Source organism: Spermophilus citellus (assembly GCF_964194105.1).
Source record: "Spermophilus citellus genome assembly, chromosome: 10".
NCBI classification, from domain to species: domain Eukaryota; kingdom Metazoa; phylum Chordata; class Mammalia; order Rodentia; family Sciuridae; genus Spermophilus; species Spermophilus citellus.
In genome coordinates this window covers 103,094,895-103,117,013 of record NC_138197.1, presented here as the reverse complement: position 1 = coordinate 103,117,013, position 22,119 = coordinate 103,094,895, and the positions used below count along the sequence as shown (strand labels likewise).

At 31.8% G+C, this 22,119-nt stretch overlaps 1 protein-coding gene across 1 annotated transcript; it reads right to left on the bottom strand.

The window, feature by feature from the left end:
- Positions 1–736: 736 nt before the first annotated feature.
- Positions 737–21,696, bottom strand: ALX1 (ALX homeobox 1; the record flags this gene model as incomplete). Its single annotated transcript, XM_081311558.1, has 4 exons — positions 737–1,057; positions 15,272–15,400; positions 18,324–18,628; positions 21,471–21,696. 4 exons carry the CDS (start codon positions 21,694–21,696, stop codon positions 737–739), a joined length of 981 nt encoding a protein of 326 aa, XP_081167684.1.
- Positions 21,697–22,119: the final 423 nt, after the last annotated feature.

Sequence of the window (22,119 nt, the reverse complement as noted above, 5' to 3'; positions counted from 1 at the left end):
AACTTTCCTCATGACTCTATTTTAAATCATACCAGAATATTTCAGTTATCACCTTTAGCCACATGGTTTCAGAAAACTATGACCAAATATTTCATGAAAATGCTGATTATTTCAGAAGAGTTTTTTTTTTTTTGGTTGGAAATTCACTAAAACATCAAGAGGTTATAAAAAAGAAGTTTAAAAGTCTTTGAGGCTTGAAGATTAATTCTCAGCAACAAGGGATATGCCCATTTGCTTCTCGAAGCCAGAGAGGGAGAAATGGCAGTTAACTCCCCAAAACACCCTGGTTCAATATTTACCTGACAGCTTTGGTATCTTGACATTTTCCCCAGTGCATTTCCTCCTTTATCAGGTATTATTTTACAAGGGATTTCTTGTTATACAGAACTAACATAAATCAATCTATAACAGAGGAATTTGTTTAATACATTTATTCTTTTAAGAAACTGCATGGCCATATTTCATCAACTTGTACAATAGGGGGAAGAAAAAAAAACCTTACTACTAAAACAGCATTTGTGGAGACTGGTGCATGGTAAACCTATTTAGTTTTTTCAGAGGTTCATTCTTAGATTTTAATGTTAAATAATAACAACTATTCATTTAAGCTGGTCTCACTGTATATCTTGACCTTTAGCAATTCCACACACAGCAGCTTATTGTGGCATCCTTTAAATACAAGAAATAAGAATATTTTACCTTGCTATTAAAAGAAAAATAAAAGAGTACTGTTATGTTACATGGCCCATGAAATATTGGCAGTGTGCTCCTTGGCTTTCATTCGAAGAACGGCGATACTGGAAGACCTCCTTTCAAACTCTGGCTTTGTTTCAAATGCATGTCCATTGGTAGCCCCAGTAAGAAGAGAGTCAGTGAAAAAATTGTTGAGGGGCACGTGGCTGAACTGATTCTGATGGTTTGAAAACCCAGTGTAACTGGAGTCTGTCCGAGGCGAGTGAGAGTAAGGTGTCATACAGGAGGAAGTATCACGTGGTAACATGCATGAAGTAACCACAGAACCACCACTTGCATTTCCTGCCCACAAATTGTTCTGAATCTGGAAAATATAAGAAATAAATATTACATTCATACTTTCTCACTTTTATTCACTTTCTTAAATTACATTTACTAAGTTTGGTTAACTATTCATTATTTGCCCCTATTAAGTCATCTGTTACTATAGTCCTAATAATAATAATAACTGAAAATAATTATTTGAGAGATTCTTCTAGTTTATTTACTATAATAGATTACCATAACCCACATACTAGACCACATAAAATATTCTCAAAACTGTCAACCTCTTAAGCATTCTTTTCGTAGTCATGGTTTTTAAATGCATATGGAAGATTTACTCAGGATTCGTGGTTTAAAATATACTTTTAAATTTAAAGACAGTTTTCATCTTTCTCAACAAAATGACAGAATTGCATATTTTTTCAGGTTCTGAAGTTGGACTCCTGTGGCAGTTTTTGTTGGAAACCATTGCTGATGTTCTACTGTTAGATCTGTAAAAATAGTTTTGATCAAATTCATTATGGAAAGTGTTTGCCCTCTAATCATGTATTCTATAGGTTTGAATAAATAGCTCTGAGAAATTGAGAAATATGTATGTATTTTGAACATTTTTTCAATTATTTATAATTGATATAATAAATTTAAAACAGACATGTGACAAGAAAAACAAACTTAAAATTCTAAAACATGGGTCATTACCAGGTAATAGAATGAAAAACATAAATGAAAAAAATGATGTAAATATTAGGAAAAAGATCATATGAGTATAACTGAAGTAGTATATACCTCAAATATAAGATTGAAAACTCTTTTATAGTTTGCAACAAAGATTCACAGTTCATGTTAAATCTCTAATAAAAGTATTCAATATACTATTACCCACAAGCATAATTCCTCTAAAAGTGTTAACATGTAAAAGAAACACTAAATAAAATATGAATTTTGAATAGGAAGTATCTCAATCTAAAACAAACAAGAACTTTAAACAGTAAGAAAACTGATCACTTACATTTCAGAAAAACACACAGAAAATCATAAAAAATGGCAGGAACCAGAGAAAATGTTGCATGGTCTAGCAGTATAGAGAGATACAGTCTTTGAAGATGAACTCAAATTGTATGCTTTCTGCAACATGATTATAATACATTTGAACTAAATGCAATAGCAATATACATGTCCATCCTATCTAGCTTTCTTATTTGTTTAAAGTCAAGAAGTCCATCCTATCTAGCTTTCTTATTTGTTTAAAGTCAAGATATTAAGGATAGAATCAGCAATGATTTCAACACATTCACAAGGTTTTCTTTTACATATTTTTCCATGAAGATTCAGGCAACTACATATAATCTCTGGTGTAGTCTTGAATTGTATTACAATTATATCAATTAATTATTTATAATTCAAACCTAATCTTGAATTGTATTTTCTATAACAATTTGCCTTCAATTAATATCAGAATATATGCTTATAAATTTTGTGGATCATACCGATAGAGAAGTTACTCTGTCACTCAAGAAAGGGTAGCTTAGCCAGGTTTTAAAACATAATAGAAAACCTGAACAACTAATTCCAATTGTTAGCCAAGTACTTCACTGATTGGCAAGATGTTTATTTCTGTATTGTTTGAAAAATAGTATATATAATATATATATGTAATATACTCATTATATGCTAATATTTTTATATATGACATATTTATATATTAACATAAAATATAAATAAAAATATAGAAATATAAATATAGAAATGAAATATAAACATATTAAGAGGAGATATCTCTGTATCTATATATAGATTTACCTATATCTAGACATATATATAATGATTTGTACATTTAATTAATTCTTAAAGCATAATAGGCTATGCTGTTTTACTTTTGGCTTACTCTATTGTATGTATTTAACTTTAGCTGAAATATAATTATTGGTGCCAGGGACTGCTGAGTTATGTATCTCAAACCAACAAGAAGGCTGTTATTGTCATTACTCTGTCAAACTAACCCTTCTAACTTAATCTGGGTGATTTTTCTCTGACATTCAATCAAACATTGTACTACACTGCAAAAACCACAGTCACATGTCTGACAAAGAGCTTTCAGAAAGAAAGGGAACTTGTTGGCATATTTTTGTAAAAACAAATGAAAAGCAAGATAGTGATAGAGAGAAATGGCCTACATTTTGTTAAAAATTTCTTAGTTCATACATAATATTGCTAGAATTTGTTAAAATAATCTAGTTATACCCCCCACACACAAACATATGTTTACAAAAGTAAGAATAAGAAGGATAAAGCAAGAAAGGTAGTCCACAAATGCAAATTAAGGCACCATTTTCTCTCTTAAAAAATTAACATTAGTCTACCTGTAAATTGGGGGGGAAATGCTATAAAGTCTATTATACTGAAACAAAGTAGAGAAAAATAGTTTTGTTTTGATCAGAACTTCTTATCTGGACATGATCAAGCATGTTAAACTCTTCTGATGAAAGAATTTCTAACACATAGTTGTTTTCTGAGCAGAGCAAATTGATAAAGCAAATTATCATAGCAATGTTTTAGTTGGGCTTCAGAGATACCCAAATATTTTTAATAACTTTCCATTTATTCATATGGGTAGAGATATGCTCACACATTTTTCCTGATATAGTTTGTTTTCATGATGTCTTTCTCTTTTCTCCCCACTCCAGCCTGTCAGTCTGACTTTAATTTTTAAACTTCTGGCATGTCTTAACTTTGAGGACCTAGTAGGTTTCCATATCAATAGTTTAGATGAACATCACAAAAGATAATTTTCTCCAGTGTCTTGTGATTTTACTTCCTCTGAAATACTCCGTCTGGATGTTAAAACATTTGATGGTGAAGATCAGAATCATGCACATGATAGCTAATGGTCATCAATTAATCACCATATGCCATGGATAGACTATGGGCTCTTTTAATTGTTTCAACACATTAAAAGAGGGGTGATTTTACCATCCCCATTTTTTAGAAATTACTACAGCTATAGAATGGAGAGTCAAAGACCCTAACTCAAAACTGCATAACTCCAAAAGTGGTCAAATCTGAACCCAGGAAATCTGAAGAAATGCTATAATAACATAATTAGTTTATAAGGTGCAATTGCTTATTTACCTATTCATAATCTCAACTTGGTAGTGGTCCATAGGCTGTACTATCTGAAAGCAAACCCCATGGTTATTGATCATATTTGTTTCTTCCATCTTGAGTTCTGATACACTATAATACATCCTTTATAAAATGTATTGAATGGCTGAAAATTCCTAATAAAATTAAATGTGTGTAGATCCATTTTGCAGATAGAATCAAAATTTTATGAACAATTTATACTAATATACCTAAATTTTGTTTCATGATTGAACTCTAAAGTTACCATACTCCATCAGCTTAACAGAAATCATATTTACATTCCTAGACCTTGATAACTATATTTTACCTAGAAAGTTTTTATTTCTTCTATTAAAATGTATCCTCTATCACAGATGCATTTCCCTGGAAATTCTGAATCATTAGCATGGGGTTATCAGTTCAGGGTATCTGTATTAAAATAATGGTAATAAAAACAACATGATGCAATTCTAAAAATCAATTGAAATTAAGAAACACTACCATAGTCCAGTTTCTTCACAGATGCAAAGATTCTCCATATACCTTTAATTTTGTTCATTTCCTGTAATAAGAAACTCTGCTGCTTAAAAATAAAAATCCATCTTTTGGAGAGCTCTGTAAGGTAAGCTATCTTCCTCTACTTATAGCTTTTATTTATGCTTCCTAACATAATAAAGAATAAGTATTCAATCTTTTACATGTGAAAATCTTAAAATGTCATCAGGCAATTATGACACAATCTCCATCTCTCCTCCAGATAATATCTCCAGTTCTTTTAATTTTCTTCATATGACCTAGCTTTTAAACTCTGTGCCATTCTTGTCATATTACTCTGTTCACTTGAGTTTCCAACAACCTCCATGCTTAACAATGCGTGGCGTTTACAACAGAGGGTCATATAATAGGTATTGTCTGGCCTCTGTAGGGCAGATATCATTTTTTCTGTAGACCATTTACTCCTGGTAAAATTTGAAGGCATTTTTTTTTTTTTTGTATCAGGAATTGAATTCAGGGGCACTCAACCACTGAGCCACATCCCCAGCCCTATTATGTATTTTATTTAGGGACAGGGTATCACTGAGTTGCTTAGCGCCTTGCTTTTGCTGAGGCTGGCTTTGAATTCGAGATCTTCCTATCTCAGCCTCCCGAGCTGCTGGGATTATAAACCTGTGCCCCCCTCGCCTGGTTTGAAGACACTCTTTGACTAAACAACAAGGTTATACTTGATTAAATCTACTGCTGTCAAGGTAGGTTCTTTCCACTCTCCTCCATCCATATACCAATTCTATTCTTATATAGGTTTCAATTTTAAACTGTGTGCTGGCATCTACAAGTTGCATTAGTTAAAAGGCTTATTACCTATTTGTCAACAGAAGCCCGTAAAATCCCACCCTTTGACTCGTTAAAAGAAATAGTAAGGACTGGAAGTGAGCTCAGTGGTAGAATGCTTGCCTAGCATATGTGAGGCCCTTGGTTTGATGTCCAGTACCAACAAAAGGAAAAAAAAGAAATAAAGAAAAGAAATACTATATCTGTTATTACATTTTGGAGCAAATAATTCTTTTTTTTTTCTTTCTATATGGGGGGGGGCAGCTATTTTGTTGACATTACAATGACAGTACCCAGTACCAAATGATTTTTGGAGTATATATATTTTTTTTTTTTTTTTTTTGGGTAGGACTCTCAAACTGTACAATACTCAGGGCTTTCCAACCAGAAACACTATTAAATAATGCTCACACCCTATTTGAGTTTTTTTTTTTAAATGAAGGCCTTTATGTTTTTTTTTTTCTTTATTGTGTTTAAAAGGAGTGGAGAAACTAAAAACACTCCATGTTTTAATGTGCCCCACAACATTTTTTGAAAGTTCTAGGGGCACTTTCAAAGAACTGTCCAGGGAACTTAGCCAAATGCCTCCCATTAGCATGAATGGAAGTTCGGCTGACTTACTCCATTCCACTTTGAACATTTGCCCCTGAATGTTTTCCTAATCAAATAAAAAGTTAACACTTAATTAGCCCATGACTTTGGAATTATGAAGGAAAGTTGCAGTTTTGTCTAATTCTTCCCAAACTGGAACTGAATTCACTTAGCATTTGTTTTTCTTCCAAGAGATTAGAAGCAATAGAGAAGGAGAGAGGTAAATAAATATATACCTACATATTAAGACTTTTTCACTACAGATATACACTTGTAATGAATGAAGTGAAGTATTATGGTAAATCGTGGATAGGAAATTGCATGGCTCATTCACCTTAGCAACTTGATTTAGATAGATTCTTCGCAATTAAAACTGCAAAACAGATCTCATCATATAGAATGTGATGCATATTTCTAATACATTTGCTTAATTTATTGTAGTAAGTAATCTTTAATATATTTTTTAAAACTTTTAAAATAAACACAAGGTTGTTAGTCTTTTTCTTAAGTACACAGTAGCATGGTCTAAACAAAAATCAGCTTCACAAAAGCATTTTCTATTCTGTATTCTAATGAGAGAACTATTCAGGAGATACAGGCCTTTTGAATTTAATTGAAACACTGAACATGAAAATAATTAAGTAACAACCTTCTCTTACTTTTAAGAATCTCCAAAACAACTAATTAATAACATTTTTCTACTAAAGTAAGTTTAGTACTACTTATCTGCAAACAAGACTACACCTACTTCCTGCCTCTAACATCTATAATATTTATAGGCAAACACACACACACACACACACACACACACACTCATCATGTGAACATTCATGCTACTCTGCCGTCAAAAACTCACACACTTCCCTGAGAGACTCATATTAAAGCTTGTTCTAAAAGACAGTAATGAGGGGCTTACAAAGAGGTATTTGTGATGATTTATAGCAACACCTTTTATACACTAACCCAAAAGTTCCTTTTGATTTTTCCTCTTTGACAGAATGTTTATATTTATTGACTACTGTGCATATTTTAATGATTACTATATAAATTTATTAGCACATTATCAATATGTAATTTATTCATATGACCTCTTAAAATGAAAACATCAATTTCTACAAAAGAATTTTTAAATAAACAATTTTTAAATTCTTTAATTTTTAAAGAAACAATTCCATACTTTATTAACATGTCTTTTCCTATAAATTTGAGGGTAACAAAATATTAATGAGTCATATGCTTAGAAACTTGCAAATAATTTTAGCTGTTGGATAACTTCAGGTTCCCATTAACTTTTCTAATTACTGCATCAATAAGTTAGTGGCAAGAAGGAAGTATATATCTCTAAATAGTGAATTTTCTACCAGTGACTAACGTATTCTAGATTTTCCTGGAAAAACAAATCCAAACTTGAATTAATTATTGAAAAGAGAGTATGTTTTTTAGCTACTACTTGAGATAAAAATGAGAGTATCTCATCAGTACATATTATGAGGTCTAATTTTTATCAAAAATGTCTAACATGATATATGAAGTAAAAGGATATTTTGGAATCAATTTCAAAAATTCCCAAGACATATTTTTGAGTATGTAGTATTACAAAACTGAAATGCTTTTAAATTATTTATTCATTAGAAAAAGATCATATTATTAAGTATAAATTAACCTGTTAAATTTCATTTTTAACAAAATTCCATCTTAAAATGTGTACAGGGACTTGGAACAAGAATGCCATTTTCATTTTAAAAAATAACTATTAGATATAGTAGTCATAGGAGACTGATAAGATAACTGCTTAACAGAACAATAAAATTTTATCTGTTCTGTTAATTCAAACAAAAGCTCTAAGTTTCATAAAAAATGTTTCTGCCTAAAAATTTCAAAATAACTTCATAGGAATGTTTAATTTTTATTGTTCAAATAATATTTAAAAGATGCTCCAAGTCAAAGATGTAAGAACATTAAGGACATTTGTACCTTTTCCTTCAGAGTTGCACTGATTCTTAACTGTTATACTAATTGTGATCATTAACAATTATTTATGGGCAATCTCACCTCATGTTTTTAAAATGCACCTTTTCAAATCAATTCATCTAAGGAGGAAATAAAATAAGGAGGGCTATTTTATTATTCTCAAGCAACAATATTCTATGGAGTATTTTGCAGCCATCCCTTACACTATTTTTCATATATTTTAATGTATTCATGCTACTATTACTGATTTGTCAGTTTTTGATTTATTTTAATGACACCATTAACCTAATAAAATAAATTCATAATTATAATAAAGATAAAAATGTTAATTTGTGAATAATGTTTTTCTGGCACATTTAAAACTAACAATATAAATCAAATATGCAAATTCTTAAATTGCACAGGATATTTTTAATTTTAGAAATACCCACTTTAAATCATTCATCAGTTTGAATTAAAATCCTGAGTCAAACCGATTTCAATCATCTTGGATTTATACAGTTAACAAATTGTAATTTTATTTTTGTGGTTTTAAAAATCAACTGTGAATTTATGCAAACTTTAACCTATTTAATACCCATGATATATAATAAAAAAGAAAATCTAGACAAACATGAGGCTTAATAAATAAGTTCAGAACAGCTTGAACTACATAGCAGAACTTATCTCAAAATATAAAAATGAAAATAAATATTAATATGGCATACATAATAATCTGGATTAAAATATAATGTAAGGTTTGCACTGACAATAAGTGTATGAATTATAGATTTGAACCCACAGATCTGTTCTCATAGAGTTGCCACTCTTTGCTGACTTTATTTTCCACCATGTTCTTCTCTATTTTCCTATGAAATAGGTTTTATATATATAAGTTGATGATGGCATTCTGAGGTAATTTAGTTTTATACCTTTTCTTATTTGTTTTGGTAATACATGCAATTCATTGGTTTAATTTTCTTTTAAAAAATGTGTGTGATAAATTTAGTTAAATTCAATGGGTTAACAGTGATTACCTATTAAAAACAACAAAAACTTTGTCATGGACTCATTGAATCATACTAAATTAAAATGTTACATTCTTTTCAAAAAATAAATGTAACTATCTTCATAATCCAAAAGACGAATGTACTTCACTTCTTTATGATGATAGTGTTTATCTCTTTAACATTTTTATATTATATATTTCAATAAAATTTTTTTATTATATTTACTGTTACTAGTTGCACTCTTACCTAGTAGATACTACCAAAGAAATATTGTATACTTATATAAGATATATATCATACATTTAATCAAATCAACAGTTTTACCTATTGTGAAACCTAAATTTATTGAGTAATATAGAATATCATTTTTTCTATGACTTTAAATATTTATATTTATAATTAGTGACAAATTGTGCAATATCAATATAATTTGTTTACCTCATGAAGGCAACATTTTTGTCCCTTCACTTACTTTAAGAGAATTTTTTTGCTATAGAATTATATGACCTTCTCATTGGTTGTTTCATAGACATACAAACATTCATTATTCGAGGTATTAATTACAGTTATATTATTGACATTTTAACAATTTTGGATTGTTTATTTTGAGTATGTGGGGAAAAATAGAAATAACTGATAAAAATATGATATTTTCTTCAAAGGAAAGAATTGCTCCAAATGTCACTAAATTGCTATACCACAATGGCTAGAGATAATGTTTCCTATTTCTTGTTCAGTTTAAGTGAAGTAAACTTTTAAGATTAGAAGAGAAACTAGTGAATGGGAAAAGAGGGATGAACAATTATCTCAGAATCACCATTAAATTAATCTTTACATTTTCATTTAAGAAAATTATTTATTTATAGTATGTGAAATAGAATTTCTTAAACTAGGAACACTATGTAGCTTTAATCTGTTTTCAGTTATTCCAATGACAACAAATTACCTATAACTTGAATCCACGTCTTGGTATGTTCAGGTTCCTGGTGGCATATTTTTATAATGCATCATTATAACCACAGGTTTGAAGATATAGTGTGGGTCTCTGCACATTTATAAACGTATTTAGTGATGATTCTCAATATAGACTAAGTAAGACTTCCTTCATAATTTAGGTGAGGAAAAAAACTTCAACCTTTCTTCTGAAAACTTTGATTAAAAATATTTTCTTTCTAAGAAAATTATTCTGGTGAACAGAAAATACACCTGAAATCCTAAAGTGACTATTTTGTTTTCCTAATTTAAAGTGCAAAGTATATTTAACGGAATGTGATCCTTCCCTAGATCCTTAAAAATTAAATTTATTCATTAGCTTAAATGCTACAGCATGAGAGAACATTCAAATGAGAGGTAAGTACTTTAGAACAAAATTAAAATTGGCTAATGGATACTATGTAATCTCCACATTTCTCAAGAATTTACTATATACCATACAATGTTCTGAGGACTTTGCATCAACTATTTTGTTCAACACTCACAAACATCACGTAAACTTTTTTCCTAATTTTATAAATGAGGAAAAATGTTCCTATTTGTTAATTCACTTTCCAAAGGACTGAAAGCTATAAAGTGGCAAAGTTAGGTTTGAACCAATGACTCCCTAACTGATGTTCATAATCCTTACATTAAACCCCTAGCTCTCCTCAAGTTCTTAAATTCAGCTCCATACACTATAAACACGGGGCTTTTCAATTCAGAAATCTATTCAATCCTCACAATTAACTAAATAAATAAATAATCATCCTCCTCATCATCTAAATTACCAACACCTCCAACACTAATACCAACAATATCTCCATTTGAAAAATAAGGAATCTGAAGAGCAAGGAAATCAAGGGACTGATCCAAGTCATCTAGCTAGTACATAATCAAGCTGATGCTCATATAATCCAAACCAAATCAACAGCATGAAAAGAACATTACCTGTAGGAATGAAAGTTGGCTACAAGCTTCCAGAAAACATTCAAGAATATTTAATTCACCAAAAAAATTAATTTTAAAATGCTTTGATTTTAAAGTTGATATATCCTTGCTTGCTTATTAAATTTAAGGTCAACATTATTTTGGTCTCTGATTAGTTTGCACCAAGCAGTGCTTTCAGAATTTAATACAAACATTACCTAGTTTATTATCTTCCTATAATGCAAACATTCCACTATGCCCAAACCAGTACCTATCAAACATCTGTTGATAAATACAAATAATGTTGGAAGAGAAAAAGCTAAGCTGAAAGGGATCTGCAAAACCTGGCTAGTCTGTTAGAGAAGAAAATTGAGGGAAATTTAATTGCTTAAGACCACAGTGCTGGTTACTAACACAGATTCAAAAACAAGCTATTTCATTGAAAATTGATTACTTTTTAAATAAGGTACTACCAAAGAACTATTGAAGTACGTCAGTACTTAAGTTTATATCTATTCAGTGACTATGTAACTTACTTGATACTATAGTGATACAAAGGTGATAAGAAGTTGTTCATATTTTAATACTTCACATTGTAAATAGAGGGGAGATCTTTTATACAACCCACCATAGAACCCATGAGAAAAGGATGTGCTGATGGTGAGAGGATGTAGAAGCTTCAAGGCATAACTACAGTTTAGATGAAGGGAAGGGAATTTAAGAAAAAGGAGACAGACTCAGAACAAACAATGACAATGTTTTTTAAAATGCTACAACTGGAACAACATCAGATATTTTAATTTAGCTAATGCTATCAAATGGTAAGTGATAGTGTGGGTCAAAATAAAGAACTTTTCTTTATTCAACTAACATAATCATTACATAAAACTATACTACCTCAAAGTTCATTACTGTGGATGTCACAACTCATATTTTCTTATTTATTCACTGTCAAGAGATAGCAGGCCTAAGAAAAATATCAAAAAGAGTCTAACAGGTGTCAATGTCAAGACTTTTTAAATAGTTTAAATCATTATTTTTTGTATTTTTTAAAATGGAAGCATTTTTGGTTTCCAAAGTGATGGAATGTCTTAGGGTCAAAATTGAACAATTCCATTAAGTTGCTGAATTAAGAAGATAATGTGGCAAAAGAGCCCTGAACTTCTGAATTCAGAAAATCTGGCTTCAAATTAAATGAGTTAATGGCCTTAATAAGGATGCACAGTACCTGTCTTAAAATAAGCCCCCAATTTTTACTATTTTTACTGCTATGGCTTTTGTTACTGCAGTGTAATAAAAACCATTTGAAACAAAGAATTTAAAACATTTTAGTAAGCATTCATTACTATTCATAAATAAACACATTACATGTTATATATAGAAGTCTGTACATTGGATACAATGATTATCCACACTGAGCAGGCTTGAGTAGAACATATTTTAAACCATCTCTGTTTTTCATGTATTTCTGTGTATGTTTCTGCTTTCCAGCCAAATTGTTAATTTTTTATTTCTGTGCTGCCTTCAACATTTTCTAGTTTCCAACTTTTCTGCAGTTAATAATTTTTTTCTGTAATTAGTAACAGTAACCAAATTCAATGTCTAATTGCATTGAGTTGTTGGATTCTATTTCCATTCCTATTTCTCCCATTATGTTTCTATTTTCAAGCCTAATGATTAAAAAAAAAATTCCCGTAGGCTGAAGCTTGACATAATTATTTTTTTCAACTAAACTAAATAGTCTACCATGTACTTTTACCTTAAAGAGAAATTTCCCCTAGATTTATCCAAAATCTATACAAAGGAGGTACATGCAGTTCATTTCAGAATTTTTGGCAACCAAACATGAAGTGACTTACCAATACAAGAATATAGTTCAAATTTTGCAGCTATCTTTTTTATTATTATTCATGAATTCTACTGTCAAAACAAATTCAACATAATTTCTCTGTGTTCCCATACTTTGGTACAACCAACATCCACAAAGTATGGAGAAGACACAGGAGAATTGTTACAAAATTCCCGTGATTTGTGCCCAGAAATTTTTCAATTGATCCCTGATGGAGTAAAAAAAAAATACTATCAAGTGTATAATTTGATGTACCATTTCCTTTCTTTCCTTAGCTACTAGGTTACCTTAATTTATTAATTGATATCTAAAACTCTGAAGCACAATAACACATAAGAAAATATCCAATAAAAATGGATGACCAATCAGAGTATATTAAGCCCTTATACACATTTTAATTTGTGATAGATTTTACTCAAAATGCTTTATAAAACATCAAAGAAAGGAATCAGAGTTAAAGCAACCAACAGCTAAGAAGACAGAAGTGAAAAATAGAAATGGGATTTAAAAGTAAAGGAATAAAGATTGAAAGAATAAGATGCAGTAAAAAGGAAAAAAAAAGGTCTATCAGTCAAGTGTTGTGCAATAAACATTATTAAGACTGTTTAAAGTCCATTTGATAAGAGTTCATAGTTTCTTAAAAACAATAAGGTCCATCTGAATTTTCCTTTTTATTATTTCACTGGTTGTGGATACATTTCCTGCTCCTTTGAACTAAATTTCAGACTTGAACAATGCAACTCAAGCCTTAGGCTTTTTTGGTATAAATGTATTAATCATTCAAACATTTATATATATTCACTGGGAGAGACAGTCTAGTGTATGGGTTAAGATCTTGCTCTTGGCAGGCAAGGTTGTTCTGGTCACATCTGGGGTTCATCACTAGTGAAAGTGAGTTAATACCTCCCCTCTCTGTGCCTCAGTTTCCTCAACTGAGGAACAGATATTTAATAAACACCTATCCCATAAGGTTGTTGGGAGGATTAAATAAATTAATGTGACTTGTTCAGAACAGTGTCTGGACACATGATGAGGATCATTGTGGTGTTAACAACTGTAAGATGCTACAGTCCCTGTCTTCATGGAGCTTGTGGCCCAGAGGAGAAACACCCACAGAGCATTTTGTTTAAAACTCAACTAAGACACACATTGTGTGGTGAACAGAATTTCCCTAGCTCTATGATGTTAAGTAACCAGAAGTATACTTTATGCTTTAAGATAAATTGTAAAACAGAAACAAGACACTTCTTTTGACAGGCATGGGATATGTACATTGGTTTCCACAGTGCTTGGACAGTTGAGCTATATAGCAGCTCTTTAGACACTGGCCCTGAAAGAGCCACTGGTGCAATCATGGATCAATTCCTTACTCAACATGGTCTGTTACTCTTTTAAAATGAGGGTTTTGAACAAGGTGCTCTCTGAGGCTTTTTTAACATGCAGTATTACTTTAGTAAATTTGGTGAATTGGTCTGGAGGAGTGAAGTTCCCAAAATGGGTTTTTAGGAACATAAAAGACAAGAACACTAGAAAGGCACATTAAAGGATTGAATTCACACTCACAAGGTATGAATTGACCTTTATAGGAAATGAAAACCCTTCCATAAATGGCTGGATGACCTAGTCACTTAACTGTCACAGTGTCCCTTTAGCATATGTGTCATTTTTTCACAGAGGCCCTTTAGGATTCATATCACCAAGTAATGAAATAAAAGCATTGCCTGTTCCTTATAATATGCATGATCCTTATCATATATCAAAATACAGTTCTGAATATCATTATTCAGTATCAGGGAAAAATAATATAATATGAAATACACTAGGAATATGAAATACATTTACAAGTATATATATCACAAGGTATGAAAAAAGAAAATATACTCTTAATTAAAAGGAAAATAAGAAGAAAAAGAATTACTAATGCTTTTGAAATAAGGTAAAAGATATCCCACGATGAAGGCAATATTTCCTATGCATGGTTAATTTCTGAAAATTATATTTATAAGTCATAAGGATTACATGTGTCCTTGACACAATGAAAAATATCAAATCTGAAAAAAAAACATAGAAGAGAGATTTTTAAGTAGAATAAAGGACTTAAAGGCCACATTTGACACCAGGTTTCAACACAATCCATGAAACAGTAGCCACCCTGACGGCAACACTATTGTTTTTAAAAATTAGCAAAGGAAGAAAGCCTGAATAATTAAATGTAGATACAATTAAGAGGCTTCTTCAATGAAACAATATTTCATTTATTAGTGTATTAAAAAATCCATAAGGAAGAGATCATGTAATATTTTTATGTGAATGGCTGAAAGAAAATAATCACAAAATAAATCTTTTAATAAAAACAAATTTTAACAAATATGAAAAAGGTTAACTAGAAATTGAACTGTCATTATTGACTATTGTATTAGGTATAATAAAACCTATGCTCACCTTTTGAAGAATTTATAACATCTACTTTTCTTGATCAGGAAACTGTAATTTACCATACCTGTGGGTAGCTGTCAGTTCTTGGCAAAACTGATATATCGTAGGTCGCAGCAAAATGGCTTTTAGCTTGTTGTATTTGGCCATAACGTTCCCTTTTTCTCCACTTGGCCCTTCGATTTTGAAACCAAACCTAGTTTTTTAAAAAAGTGAAATTTCATATAAGGAATATTTGATAAAGCAAATTTGCTATTAAAAGATTTCAAACCAGAAAGGAAAACCACATCAATAAAATCACTAAGAAAAGAATTTCTTATGTCACAGAAGGATACTTTCTCTCATACCCTGATGTGATAAGTAGTGTGTGGGTGAGGAAATAAAATTTAATAAAAAGAGCCATTAGGCTTTCAGCAAATTTATTTGATATGTTATGCCTCTAACGTATTTCATTGTATCATCTCTAGAAAATGAAAAGGGATTAGATTATATATGATCCTGAAGATTCTTTGTTTCAACATTATAATGGATAATCTGCTTCCAAGAGAATACTAAAGTCTGGGAGATAATCATAGCTTTTTAGTTTGGGGAATGCAACAACATAAACTCAGCCAATCTATGACCAAATAAATATCTATTTAAAAATTATCTTAAAAACATCACAAAATGAAGATTGTTCTGGGATGTACCTATATTTAGATAATATTATAAAAATTAAACAAAGATTGCATCTAAAATATACAGCTTTAGTGGAAATGTCTTAAATATTTAGAAATAGAAAAACAGAAGACATTACATTGAATATGGTAAGGACTATAGGTAAAATATAATCATGTAAAATTGAAATGTCATTTTAAAATACATAAATGTACTTATTACATAAAGTATACCATTTATTTTTCCTTATAGAAAATGCTTGAATATTTTCACAATCATACCTCTAATTTAAAACACTTACAGGTAATATAAATAATAAAATAAATAGGGTGGACAGAACCAAGTGTCAAGAATTCCAGTAAGTTAGTGTGGCCCACATCTTCCATAATTTCTCTAATTATATATTAGAAATATTTATCCAATGAACCACCTTCCTAAGAATGTTTTAATTCACACTTCTAGCTCTCAAAAAAAATCTTCATTTAATATTTTAATGTATTCAAGGGAGATACAATAAATTACATTCGATAGGAAAACTTTGATATTTTTGAGTAGACATTATACAAGAAGATTTCAGGAATCTCTTTCATCTTCTTTACACTACTATGTGCAAAATATAAAATATTAAGAAACTGGAAATTAAACACAAAAATGCAAAATGTCAAAAGTCTTTCAGTAAAATTTAGTTGAAAATTTTACATTGTCTTTCATACTCAATTCTAATCTTCTATAACTTTATACATTCATAACTTTGGCTACCTGTTAATACACAATATGATAGTCAAGTATATATTGGAAATTTAAGATGACATATTGAAGAGTTTTCACAATTAAAACAAGATAAAAATAAAAAGATACTTGTTTAGTATGTTACTTAGTACAATGTCTATTATCCATTATACCCAGAGCTTGAGACAACAAAACAAATCACATTTTCTTTCTGTCTCTACAAATGGGCATCAAAAATGTATGAAGGGAATTTAGTAATGAAGGTTTTGGGGGGTTTGTTTTTCCGATTGTCAGAAAGACCTTGGTGCTCTCCTTAAGATGGGTGCTAATTACCACTCTAATGTAACAGCAGGAAAGGGAACAACCTGAGTAAATTAGGTTCAGGTTGGCTCCCTGTACATGTTCTCAGACAAAAATTAATCAGGACTTCAGGGGAAAACATGCATTGCACCCAGCTGATCACTCTGTATGTAAATATCTTTTTCTATGGTTACAAGTATAACTAATTTAAATATATATGACACAAAACCGAAAAACACACATAAAGGCCTCGTGTTAATACTTGACAATTCTAAAATTCTTGGTTAGTACAACTTTCTAGATTTTTATTTCCTGAACTAAGATAAAATAACCGTTTATTTCCAAAAACTCAAGCAAAAATCTGCTGCTTGTTATCCCTGCACCACCAGATGTTGTCTTTAATGATGTATGGAGACTTACAATGGCTTAATCCTAAAATTTCCATTTACTTCACTGCACTCAGAACAAAATTTGTCACTATTTGTTCATTTTTTCCGTTATGGTGGCTTATCAGAATTGAAGAATACAGTATTTTCCTAATTAAAGTAAAAATATACACACAAAGGAAAAAAACACTCTCCTGAATTACTGATTCATTTAAAGCTTTTATTTATTACTTGGAAACTAATAAAATGTAATTTGAGAATGTCAAATCTAGCAAAAAAAATACTACTAAGGGTCAAATTTTCACTTATTATAAATTTTCTACTTCAAATTATTAAAAATTTAAGCACATTGAATCATCTAATTTTGATAATTTGAAATAACTGAGTATATACAAAAATTCACTTTAAGTACATACTTATTATTTACTCTGTAAAAACTATATAATTATCTAAATTTTAGAAATCAGAACACATTATTGACAACTACTGAGACCAAAAAATGGTAAATGAGCTATCTTGTATTTCTTTAATTATGTCAGTGAAAATATCTTATGGTATATACACATAAGAATTGAAAGTTTGTGGGATTGTTTCATTTTTTTTCTTTTATGAAAACCCCATTCCAAGAGAAACTACAGATTTGTGTGCTATTATAAAAATAATTCACAAATACTTGGTATATAAACTAAAAGGAATTTCAGTGGCTGATAAAACAGAAAAACAAATTTATTGATTACCTAAAGCCATAATTATAGTTTTTTACTTTTAAAATTTATGTTTTTAAATTAGAGAAATGTTATCAAATTATGTTCTTTTTAAGTGAGTGTTAATTTATATGCCTGTATAATAACTGGTTTTGTTAATGTTTTGAGTTTTCAGTTTTTTTGCAAGTAAAAAGGTTTTTTTTTTTTTAAATGGACTTATATATTACATTGTTCTGTATCTTCAGCTCCAGAATCAGTTTCTTCACTTGTGACAAAATGCAATTATTCTCAAACTATTCTTCTTTTGATTACCACCCCAACAAGGCCTCCATTTGGCTCCTACCTGGACTCTGGCCTCAGTGAGTTCTGTTCTCAGAGCCAGCTGTTCTCTGACGTATACATCCGGGTAATGGGTTTTCTGAAAGACCTTCTCCAGTTCCTCCAGCTGCAAACTGGTGAAGGTGGTTCTATGTCTCCGCTTTTTACTGCTAGACACGTTGCTGTCACATTTATCCCCAAGTTCATCCAGTTCTCCCTTCTCTGGCATCCCTTTCACGGGAGACATCCGGAGATTGCTGCAGTTGTCCATAGCTCTATTCAGTTCGGTGTGAAGGGGCTGGCCTTCTACTTTGGCGATCCCATAGTTCACTGTACCCAGAGGGGAAAATAGCAGTTCTCAGGATTGTCAAACACATCTTAAAATGGGAGTTCAAAACACAATTTGAGTCAAATGTATGAAAGATGATATATCATGAACTATGTAATGCTTTAAATAATCAATAAAAAAATAAAATAAAAAAAGAACTAAGTCAAAGCCATTTAGAGCATCAGGATGTAGTTCTGTTAATGATTTATTGTGCCAGTATTAATTGGATGATCACATTATGTAAAATTATTAATTCGATGTGGAACAGGTTTAAAAAATCATTTTAAAATGTAGACATTGAATTAATAATTTATGGAAATCCACAGTTATATTTTATAAGGTTAATGTAAGGTTCATACATATAACATATATTCATTCAAGTTAATGTAATTAAATTGAATGATGCTCTAGACTTAAAAAAAGAAAAACCTAAAGTGACCATGATTTTTGAAAAGTGAACCAAACTTGGTATGTTTTCAAACATAATTAAGCCACTTGCAAGGCTCAAAAAAGATATTTCAATTTAAAATAATACGTACACACCTATTTCCACACGTTATTTTCCCCTCCACACAAAACTTATTGCTTGTAGATTTAAATGGGGCATTTTGAATATTTCAACTGAATACTCATGACTGAATTTAAGTTTCTTTCAAAGAGCAATCTACTAAATTGAAAAAATGAAATTTCTATCAATTTATTAAAATGTTTAGTATAGAAAATAATAATATTTAAGTATACATCTTTACCTTAAAAACTCATCTTGTGGCTCTTTCTTAAATATCCCATTTTTTCTGTTTAACTCATGTAATATGCTTTAGGACAAAGTTTTATTGTCTCTTCTATGAACGCATAGAAATTAAAACATCTATTAAAACATTACAAAGGATGACATCTGGCATTATGTTATGTGGTATTTTAATTTCAGTAATTATCTTCAGATTTGATTGCATGCATGCAATATAAAACAAAAAAAATATATCATATTATGCCACACACACAAATAACAATGAATGCACATAAGGAAATGGTAGGCATTTTTTAAAACATAAAATCAATCCAGTCAAAACAGAAACTTCCAAAGGATGATCATACTTTTTTCATTTGTTTCTGTTTTTAAATTATTCCTATTTTAAGAACTGTCTTATTATGAAAATATATTCGACTTTAATGCCTATATAACTTAATTCCTAATAGCTTTTATGCAAAGTAAGATGTGATATAAAATTAAATTTTAAAAAGGGGCTTGACTGATTAACAATATGGTTTTGTCTCCGTGGAGTGAGTTAAACTAGGAACTGCGGCAATTAGGGATGGGGGAGGGGAAGCCATGGAGTGGCTAAGGGCATCTCAGGAGAAAGACAGGATCTTTCCTAAATTAAGCAGAAAGATGCCCGTGTTCATCTCACTCAATACTTTCTTGTCAAAATTCATCCTATAAGTGTGATATTCGGTTAAAAGTTAGCAAAGTATCAAAAATCACCATTTCTCTTCTAATTTTGGATTCCCGACAATTTGAAAAATGATTGAGTCCATCTAGCCGTCAACAGGGGACAATGCAGAACAATTAAAGTCCCGTCAAGTCAAATAAGTTCAGTATACATCTGAGAATTCCAAAAATACAGTCAATAATTTAAATGTAATGTATTAAAAAGTCCACGTCTTTAAAATAGAAGATTGAAATGACTTAACCGTTATTTTCTCTCTCACTTGCGCTTCTTATTTTGTTTTACCCTTACAAGTCAAGAGTAGCTCGCCAAACTGGATAAAATAAGTAAAACATGAGATTTATTTAAAGTTTCGGTACAAAGTATTTAGTTAATGAGCTTCTTCTACAAAGCCAGTGTCTTGCCAGATTTTGGAACTTCCAATAAAATAGACGGTGGAGGCTTGTTATAAATATTTCACACTTAATTCGTTTGTTATTTTAAAGCAACCCACTTCTTACAGCTTAACTGTGGAATATATACAATGATAAGGAAAAGTCCTCTCGGAATTGTAAACGTGCTTTAGCTGTCGCGATCTGAAATAATAGGTTTGTATTGGGTTACAAGATAGAAAAGATAGATGGTTTGTTTTGATAACATTTTGACTTTGAGATATTTGGGCATTCAAAGTTGAAGATTTCACCCAGAAGCATTCCGAAAGGCTTCTTAGGAGTCTTTTCATAGGGAATCAGAAAAATGGACAACACAAATCCTAGAGTAAGAGATTATACACCAATGATTTTTTGCCCCAAGCTATCTAAAGTTATTTGGTATTAAACAAAAATCTATGTATGTTGTGTTGCATAAAAGCAGAAATCCACACAATCTAATTATCTAGCAATACTCCCCAACCTCACAATGAAAAAAATCGCCACGTCTTGGACAATAAAAAGTTTATCACCTAAAGGTGCTCAAAGATCTCTTATTTTCACCCCAGAGGATAGTGACGTCTTCTAAGGAGCTGTGATCGATTTCATCTCCTCCGCGCCAGCAGCGCGGCTGGTTCACAGAGGAAGCGCGCTATCTTGACTCAATTACGCTTTCTTTAGCGCCCCATCAGTTTACGCTGGGATCCTGGTTAGAGACGCGCTAACCTATAACTTGGGCTACCCAACAGTGAAATGAGAATCACGTGGAGGTAACTGGGTTCTCTAATTCCTTTGCCCAGCAAAAGACCGCTGCAGCGATAACGCCGCTTGGTAAAGCGCGCACAGTTACGCTTGCCACCCTTAGCTCGCTCTTTCTCTTTCCTTCTTTTCTTCCGCCTTCGCTCTCTGCCTATCCTGAAGGGTCCCACTTTTCAGATTTGCCGAGGGATGCCGCTGCTGGGGCTGGAGCTGGGGCGCTGACTACTCACCGCTGCTGTCCTGACAGGGTGAGGTCCTCTCCAAGCGCACGTGATGTTCGGCTCGCGGCAGGGGCCCAAAGGCCTGCACGCATTTGCCTGCCGACGCTTTGCTGTAAAAGGACTCATTGTCCAGCGTCTCCATAACGTGCTCCAACGCGCCTCCTGCGCCCATGTAAAAGTCACTGTTTTTACTTGGCGGGCTCTTAAGGGCAAACTTCTCGCTCAGAAACTCCATAATCCTGGAAGGCTGTTTCGGAGTTCTCGGGGCGCCGGGGCTGGAGAGCGCTGGGGGAGGGAGCGAGTGGGCGGGAGGAGGGAGGGCCAGAGAGGAGGGAAGGGGAAGCCAACCCTGCGACGCCGGGAGCTGCCCGACTTGGAGCCCTTTAATACGTACGGGCTGGAAAGGGGGCACCCGAAGTTGCTTTTATATCTTGAAACTCAGCTGGGCTCCTTGGGCAACCTCCCAGTTCTAATGAATATGAAAATAAGCAGGCGACTAACTCCACCCCGGGGCCCCCTCCGCCCCCACCCCACCCCCATCTTCCCCACTTACCCAGGCAGGGCGCGTCCAGGCCTGGGTTAGACAGACAGTTCCATTTCATACAAATACCAGAAGAGACAAGGCCCCAACACCCAGAAATATTGTCGCCGCCGCAAC